This window comes from Bactrocera latifrons, unplaced genomic scaffold (assembly GCF_001853355.1).
Source record: "Bactrocera latifrons isolate USDA-ARS-PBARC rearing strain unplaced genomic scaffold, ASM185335v1 scaffold_31, whole genome shotgun sequence".
Classification (NCBI taxonomy): Eukaryota; Metazoa; Arthropoda; class Insecta; order Diptera; family Tephritidae; genus Bactrocera; species Bactrocera latifrons.
The window spans coordinates 1,887,726-1,896,257 of NW_017536741.1; the positions used below are offsets into that span (position 1 = coordinate 1,887,726).

Genomic DNA, 8,532 nt, shown 5'->3' on the forward strand with positions numbered 1-8,532 from the left:
TTAGCTAATAAACATCACAATTCATTAGTTAGTTGCATGCAGCATGCGGCAAGTAGCCGTGTGCAACGGCACTGCTGCACTGTGGTTGTGCCTATTTATTTGCTGTTGCAGCAACAACTTGACATTGTAAATTACCGTGATTTGCGCACACAGCAGCTGTGCTTTGTTGTTGCCAGCGGCAAGCTTATCGAAAAATGTGCATCGCATGCCGAGCGCCGCAGCGCCGTTGATCGTGAAATAGTTAAGTTATTGCTTAGCTGTAAATACGAATAGCTGCGCGCAAGGTCCACGCCACAGCCGCATTTATTTATGTTGGCGATAAAATCGCGCCAACTACTGCAGCCTGCGCGCCGCAGATAACCGATCGATGCAACGTTATGTTGACGCCCAATCTGGTCGAAGGCTATGTTTAAATTGCAGATTTTCACTGAAGATAGTGCGCTCTTTATTGCCATACCCTTTTTTGTTGTGCGATCGCTGGCGCGCGCGCACGTTTGTCCATTCCGCGACATGGTATTTAAGCGCGCCAGCATATTTTTACCTCCGCGCTCCTTTTATGTAGAACATTTTTATTTTCCGTAAGCCTATTTGTCGCCTTGGGCGCATGCGTCGTATATGTTGCACGTTAAAATGCCATAATTTCAATTGCTTTACGAGGTGGCACAAACGCACCATAACCCGTTGAGTACATGCGCACAAATGTTGTATGTGTAGCGCGCGCTAGGCACTTGTCACATCCAGTATACCGCGCGTGCGCCTACCGCCCACCTTCGCACGGCTTGCAGGGCTCTTTGCTGTGGCATTCATTCGAAAGGATTACAATAATTGAGTGACGCGATTAGTGCTGCGGCTGTGGAAATGGTAAAATGTGTGCGCCGAGCCGCTGCCTACCACTGCCACCACCGCGACTGCGGCTGCAGCAATTACACTGATGCTGCGTCGCCTGTTGGGGGTGCGCATGCAGCCAAGCTGTGGCGCTTGCTTTGGCGGTGGCCACAATTTTTATGACACCGCTGTGGCTTTGTAAGCAACGCGCGGCGCTAATAGTGTGGCGCGGCAGGCGTGTAGGCTCGCCTACAAGAAAATCCTTTTACATGCGTGTAATCTTTAGCCGCTTAAATTGCTTTGTTATGAATATAAAATAGGCGCTTGACTGTAATAGCAATCTCGGGCTTCATTAGGCGGAACTTACATGTGTGCGCTCGTGCGTTTTCGCAGGTAAAAGCTCAATTAATACGGCGGAGTTCATAAAGTTAGTGGAGTGTGGTGAGTATTTAAATTGCAAGGCAATGCATTTCAAGTGTTTCTCTGGCATTTATTGGGCGCTTTTTCATGATTTTGAGATAAGCGCGCGATTGCGTTTGTTTTGAAGAGATAAAAGCTCTGTTATCTAATTGAACTGTATTTGGTTTTTCAAATAAATTTCTACTTTGAAAATTGATTGGGAATAATTATGTATATTATTTATAAAGTGCTAAAAAGAACTCTTTTCCTCACACTACTACTTCAATAACTCTGTCATTTTCATTCTTATTCTGTGTCTTTATTCCTTGGAAGAAGCGACGATCAGCAAAAGAAACGTTTTTAAGCTTGTTTTGGTATAATTTGCTTTAATTTGCCCGTCGGTGGCCCCCTACTCTGGATCTTAGTGACGAACGAACTTTTGAAGGAACCTGAGGAACGAGGCTGCTGGGTAGTGGGTTAGGCGGATGGCGTAATCTTTTGATAAAACAAATACTCCTAAAAACAAGGGTATCTAAATATGGTTATCAAGTGGTCCGAGAGAAATGGATTGGCCAGAAAACCAAAAGAACTCAGCTAGATACAAACCTGATATTACTCTCCTCTTGTTCAGAGGGTCTTTTCATCATGTTGTGGACAGGTGAATTACTTAGGGTTTATCCTGGATCGGAAGCTCTCACGGAAGCGAAACGTCGAGGACAGAGAGCAATTGGGATAAGTGAGATCTCTCATAAAAATTAGTATGCTTGCCTTATGAAATTCTTGTTAAGCCAATATTTTTCTTACGGAATCTTGTCTGTTGGAAGATGGTTGCGAAAACAACACTAGCTAAGCAGCTGGAACGCGTTCAAAGAACGACCCTCATCGGCATTTGCGGTACACTGAGGACAAGACCAAATATGGTACTCAATGTCATTCTTAACGTAACAGCTGGGGACATACATAGCCGATAATTGCTTCACGGCGAAGGCTGCTACTATACTTAGGGAAGCTGGATATATAAGCGGATCAGAATAGGAGCGCATTGAAATTCGCTAAGACCTCGATTCTATTTCTTATAATTTAAACCATTCGGAAATCTGCACCTGGCGGTTCCTTCTCTGCTCACACACTTGCGAGGGACTTGTGAGCAGGACTAAGCCGTTGGTGAAGAGGTGCAGGGAGTTGCTTTCCAGATGAATCGAAGTTAAAAGAGAGTATAGGAGGTGCAGTCTTTTTTCAGAGTTCTACATCAACTCCAGTTTCAGACCACCAGACCACTGTAGCGTCTTTCAGGTAGTGGTGGCTTTCATGAAGGTAACGTTGGATATACTGCTCTGAAGTACAACTTCTTCAAAGAGAAGAGAGAGCCGATCGTTTACACTAGTTTTTGAGTCAAGTCAAGGCGTCACGATCTTCTTAGCAATAACTTCAAGCCTCTTCCATATTAGGTGGAACCGCCGGAAACTGCAAAGCCGATGACCTTGTTAGGTAGGGCGCTCTTAATGCAATTTAATTCGATTGGAAGGGATTCAGTTGCCCGATATGCCTCTTTCGCTCTAACACTGAACCTTTGTACCTCTAGTGACCTTAGCAGTCGCTGGTCAACAACCAGAATTTTTGCGACTACGAGATCCTTTTGGACCAAAGTGAACGGTAAGTGGTACACCGCACTACTTGTACTTAGCAAAGCCAATGACGCAGCTATTATAGTGGCTCTGACAGGACACTGTTGGAATCATCTTGTGACTTTCTTTTATATTGCTCGGCTTTTGCAAGACTGGACTCGGTAGGACCTAGCAAAGTGGCTGCAATCGATATTACTGGACTTAATAAATTTGTGGTAAGCTCGAAACGCTTCTTCGATCTATGTCGTGACGCACTGAAGGGGTTCTTGGGCAACAAAAAGCATAATGATTTGTCCATGACAGTTCCGTTGATTTTGGGTCACCCTAACCTAAGCTAATCTAATCGGCTTTAAAGCTTTTCTCTGTGTGTTTTGCGAAGGTAATTAATGGTTAAATCACCCATCACGATTTGGTTTTCCAAGCCATCTTCTATTCGTCGCTTCCCTTCTTGCTATCCGAACTGATGGCGAATATTTCACAGAAAGTTTTGAGCGAAGCGCTGGCACTTACAGGAACTAACTAAGTTGCGAAGACAATTCGAATTTAATTAATTTGTTTGAACTAAGCGTCAGTTGGCAGACAGTGTTGCATGAAGTCTGCGAAGCCAAAGGATCACATGTAAAGAACACTTAATTAAAAACAACACACGGTAACATACGAACACACACACCAACGAACGTTAGGAGCCAGCCGCGGTCGATGCCGCACTGATGCGCGTAATGAAGCATCATTAATTTGAATAAATTCACTATTACAACAGATTTGAGCCCATCAAAATATGCATGCGCAGATACAACAGCAACAACAACAGCAGCAATGATAGAACAACAAACACACGCATTGCACGCTGTCAAATGCGCAGTTCGCATGCAAAATGCAATGAAAGCGCAAAAGTTGCTGCCAAAAGTTTGATGCGCGCAACGCCCGCGGGGGGAGGAAGCGCGCGTATGCGTTTGTCTGTCGGTGCGTAGGTGTGTGTGATAGCTAGTAATAACGGCGAAATATGAACTTTCCAATGCCGGAAAAGCAGCCACAGCCACAAATGCAAATGATGCACATGTTGCGCATGCAAAACACGTACTGGTATACATGTGTGAGCGCACATGGGCGTATGTGTGTGTATGTCCTTCAGGTATTTCATTCTGCATGCTGGTGAAAGTTTAACGGCGCTCATAAATACTAGTGCACAATGCGCACCGACACGTGAAAGTTAGTTAGACTTTAAATATCTATACAACATAGTAAATTGTGTGCAGGTGGCATGCCACACGAGCACGCACTCAAAGCAAACATGCCTCACTTGCCATAAGTTGTGTTGTAATAAGTTTGCGCGATGCAGCGTTAATCATGCTAACAACGGTGGCTGCGTAAACAACAACACCAATAACAACAACAATAGCAGCAACAACAACAATAATGACATACACACCAACCACACACACACACGATGCGCACACATCCAGCCGCACAACGGAAATGAGTTAATTGACTTTTGTTTTCTTGCCTTGTCGTGGCGCAACGGCAGCGCTGCCAACTTCGGCTTGTGTCGTGGCAACGTGAAAAAGCGGAAATACCCCAGAGTTGCTTGCGCGCCAGACACACAATCACAGCTGCATGTATTTGTAGTGGGCGCGACGTATGCAGTTGCCTTATTATGTCTGCATGCTAATGAGCTGTTGCATGCCACATGCCGTCTACACTGTTTGTGTGTAGGTTGGCAGGCTTTCTTTGCAAATAAAATTGTGCGCGTAGATTCTTCGGTAATTAGCTGATGAAAACAAGGCAATTTTCATGAAATGCTCATGTCTTTATTTCATTGTAGTTTTATGGCGCTTCTGTGCTCTTGGCCACGAGTACTAGAGCGTAAGGGCGGTGTTCTCCGAAATATAAAATTATTCTCTTACATAATTCTATCTACCACTCGCATGCTTCAGCCACTGATGTAGGATCATATTAAGGAAAAAAGCGACCTCTCGAAAAAGTTTTCAAATCAATATGAAAGGGTAGTCGAAAAAGTATTTTCGTATTTCTAATGAAACTTCAACTTTTTCATATTTATAATGAAATTTATTAACCAAATATGTACCAGTTTTGTGGACCACGTCTTGCCATTTTTTGCCAGAAACATTATTCCATCAGTGCAAACCTCTTCTGGTTTTTCGGCGAAAAACTGCCACAAGTAATTTTCACAGGCTTCTCGTGAAGCCAACTTTACACCATTAAGGGAGTTCTGCATTGGCCGAAACAAATGGTTATCCCATGCTGCAAGGTCAATGCTATATGGTGGATGCATCAAAACATACAGCCAAGCTCTCCAAATTTTTACTGAGTCATCAAAAATGTGTGTGAACTAGCGTTGTTCTGATGGAAGCCGAAGAACTTTCTGTTGATCAGTTCTGGGCGTTTTTTTTTTCGATTGCTTGCTTCGATATCCTCAATTGTGGACAGTAAAATGTAAAATCAAAATTCGTCCAGGCTGGGGTAGCTCATAGTGAATGATCGTTTTCCAATCTCATTTTTATACAAAAATTTCAAAATATAACGAATTGCTTAATTATATTTACTAATTTTCGAAAAGTTGTAACTTTTTTTCAACTTTGACGCAATGTGATTGGTAGCTCTGGACATCTATTGACAAAATACGGTAAGACTTTTTCGACTACCCGATATATAGGTTATATCTGCCACAACCATGCTGCTTTCGAAAAATGTATACTCCTACAGGTATTTCTACATTTATTGCCTACAAATCATTTGTAGCAACGAGTCTCATTCTCGGAAGAAATACCTGCAAGTGATCAAGATATATGTATCTCACGGTAACTACCTTTATCTCGTAAAAGATCGAATTGATTATTCCTGTGCCATGACTTATCATATAAGACTCGAACAAAATATTTCCGCCAAACTAAACAAGTTCTTAGGTGCAACATCTACCATTTTCATTTAAATTTTTTCCAACTGAGTGCGTTTACATGCTTATGAAATTACTCGTATTCGTAATATGGCCGCCAAAGTAGATGCGCTCGTTGTCCGTAACAGCGTAGAAGAACGGCCGATTGATGTCAAATTCGGTGCACTTTTCGATTTCGGTCAAAAGAAACGACACTAGAAATGCAAGAAATCCAAAAAAATTCAATTTAACTTGAACTTTGAAAACTCATTATGACTCACCTTTTGCGGATGATGCGCCTGTGCCATCGTCGTTGATTTCGATTGCGGCTATATGCCTTATCTGCGATATCTTCGTTATGTTAAAGGCCGTTAGAAGGCGCGTAAAGTCGATACAATCGTTGAATATTGCGTTTATGCCCAGCTTGAAGAACAAAGCGTTAGTGATCATTCCAAATAAGACTCTCATGAGACTAGCAAGTAAGCGCAATTTAGTTACTCACCTCTTTTAGTATCTCATTTATGAGCAGATTCGACTCCAGTTTGACACGTGGCATACCCAATTTTACGTTTTTCACCTTTAACAATGACGGCAAGACGGTGATATCGACGCGTTGCAGCTTCAGGTCCTCCTCCAGTTTCGGCAAACCGTCGATCTCCTTGGGTATGAGTATGATGAGTTTTACATTTAAATTGCGGTAAGGTAATACCAGTGCCGTGGCCTTCAGCTCGTCCAACTCGCCGAATGGTAATTCGCAGTAGTCGTGCATCATAGGCACCTCCACCTTCTCGGTTGGCGTTAACCAGAAATCGCTTTTGGTTAGAAATTTCTTTGGGAATGCCTTTCGCCATTTGCTCTCGAAACGGCCAATGCTTATGAGCAAGTTATGCTGCAGTACGTCCATTGTGTCAGCTGCAATGCGTGTACGGATTTGGTCTTCCGTCTGTTCATTAATCCAGGTGTTAACGTGATCCGTGATACTTTCTAGCTGCTCGAAGTTAATATTCTCCGGTCGAGTTTGAAATTGTTCCAGGCAGGTAACGCGGAATGCCATATCGATCTCAAAACGGTTATCCACAAAGATGGCATTATGCTGGGTGAAGACAAACTCGTCTTTGTTGGCATTGCGGGAGGCTTTGAATTCCTGTATGCCCTGATGAGAGCTCTTCAAACCCATCGCTGCGAGCAGTTCACGATGCGGCTCACGTATGATGGAGATGCTGATTATGGTCAGTAGCGAGCGTATGGCTACTGGTGATATAACGAAATTGCTCGTTGGCTCATGTTTGGCCGTGACATAGATCAAATTGGATTGAAAGAGCGTACTGGCTGCCGCTGACGAAGACAAATTGCGTTTGACGTGAGCTGCAATTAAAAGGACCGTGTGTATCATGATGGCGCACTCAATTAGTTTGGGTTTTGTTTACCTCTAAAGCTCATATTATCTTTAATCGAAGAATGGTTGTGTTTGATTGCTTTTAAAAATTTTGTATTACATTTTCAAAAATTTTGAGACTTATTTGTATGTTTTCTGTTTTGAAAGCTTTCAAAATCTGAAGTTTTTTCATATGTTTTGTTTTTCGGAGAAAATCTAACAGGGTGCTTGGATAGGCGTTACAACGAAAAACAAATCGTGTGGCATATTCGTACTGTGAACCACATCTAAAATGCTATAATTCTTTTGTAGGTTGAAGATGGAGCTAGTATATCTCAGCGCACTATGATTTCTCATAGTAGAAAATGTTTCATTCAAAACAAAGTGGTAATTGCTTATCTATACACTAGATGGTCCACGATCATCCGACCTCCTGCCTGGTAAACCCCTTACTTCAGGTTCTCCTCTTAATCCTAGACCATCACGAGCTCCTTTCTCCTTGCTTAAACCTACCGAACCAATTAAACCCTGTTCACCAGGAGTACCATAAGAACCAATAGTGCCTTGTTCGCTCTGATGCCCATTGATTCGCGATCATTTTTTACACCAGGTAATCGTGCCAATTTCAATCCAGCTGGTTCTCTTTCCACATGACAACCTGCAGCGCATTGTCCTCCTGTAGACCCTGGCTCACCTGTTTCTGATGATTCCCAAATGCCCCTGGCGTTCCTACTATACCTAGAGTGCTACGATTGTCTAGACGGCCATTCTGTTCTTCCGGCCCAAAAGGTCCAAAACTTCCACGTTCATTTTTTCCACCTAGTAGTCTAGATAGGCAGCTGCGTCCAGATAATCCTAACATTCCTCGCGTTACTATGTGACCCTTACAACCAACCTGGTATTCCACGGAATAACTTAAAAAAAAAATTAAGTTGAATGGATTCACGACGCTCCCCTGGTGTTATATGTTAGCCCACTGGAGCTCATTCTCCCGCATATCCAAGTTTTTAACGCAAACCAGCAGGTTTGCCAGGCCCTGTGGTCTTACTCGGCCTTGTGATTCTGACGGTCTTGTCGATCCATCTTTTCCAAGGGCTTCTGGCTTACCAGCAACACCTGAAAATACTTGAAATACGCGTCCAGGTTCTCTACGTTAATCATCCTGATCAGAGAGACTACGAAGACCTTGAGCTCTTGGAAAACATAACATGTATAATAGACAATGAAACCATGAAAGACCCATTTAAAGTTGTACAATCAATTTCCGGCTCAATACTTGCAACATGTGCCACATTTGCATTCGCTACTCGCTGCTACCACGCCCACTTCAGCTAAACGCCTTACACGTCTATACCGTCTATATTATGAACAAACAATCGACTCATTAGCGCACGTGCCACAATCCTAAAAATTGA

At 43.0% G+C, this 8,532-nt stretch overlaps 1 protein-coding gene across 2 annotated transcripts; it reads right to left on the bottom strand.

Moving 5' to 3' along the window:
* Positions 1 to 5,468: 5,468 nt before the first annotated feature.
* Positions 5,469 to 7,268, bottom strand: LOC108970737 (antitrypsin-like). 2 transcript variants are annotated; one of them, XM_018936274.1, is made up of 5 exons: positions 7,170 to 7,268; positions 6,452 to 7,107; positions 6,245 to 6,400; positions 6,024 to 6,165; positions 5,469 to 5,957 (listed from the first exon to the last, which is right to left on the bottom strand). In XM_018936274.1, exons 1-5 carry the CDS (start codon positions 7,180 to 7,182, stop codon positions 5,821 to 5,823), a joined length of 1,104 nt encoding a protein of 367 aa, XP_018791819.1. In that variant the 5' UTR covers positions 7,183 to 7,268; the 3' UTR covers positions 5,469 to 5,820. The 2 variants fall into 2 exon arrangements, with proteins under 2 accessions (XP_018791819.1, XP_018791817.1); XM_018936272.1 differs by having other exon boundaries at positions 6,245 to 7,107.
* Positions 7,269 to 8,532: the final 1,264 nt, after the last annotated feature.

Bases quoted from the DNA above. Each gene is read 5' to 3' on its own strand.
- LOC108970737 (XM_018936272.1), bottom strand. The intron at 6,166-6,244 runs GTGAGTAACTAA...TTGTTCTTCAAG, and splicing joins TAAATGAGATACTAAAAGAG to CTGGGCATAAACGCAATATT. The intron at 5,958-6,023 runs GTGAGTCATAAT...TTGCATTTCTAG, and splicing joins AGGCGCATCATCCGCAAAAG to TGTCGTTTCTTTTGACCGAA.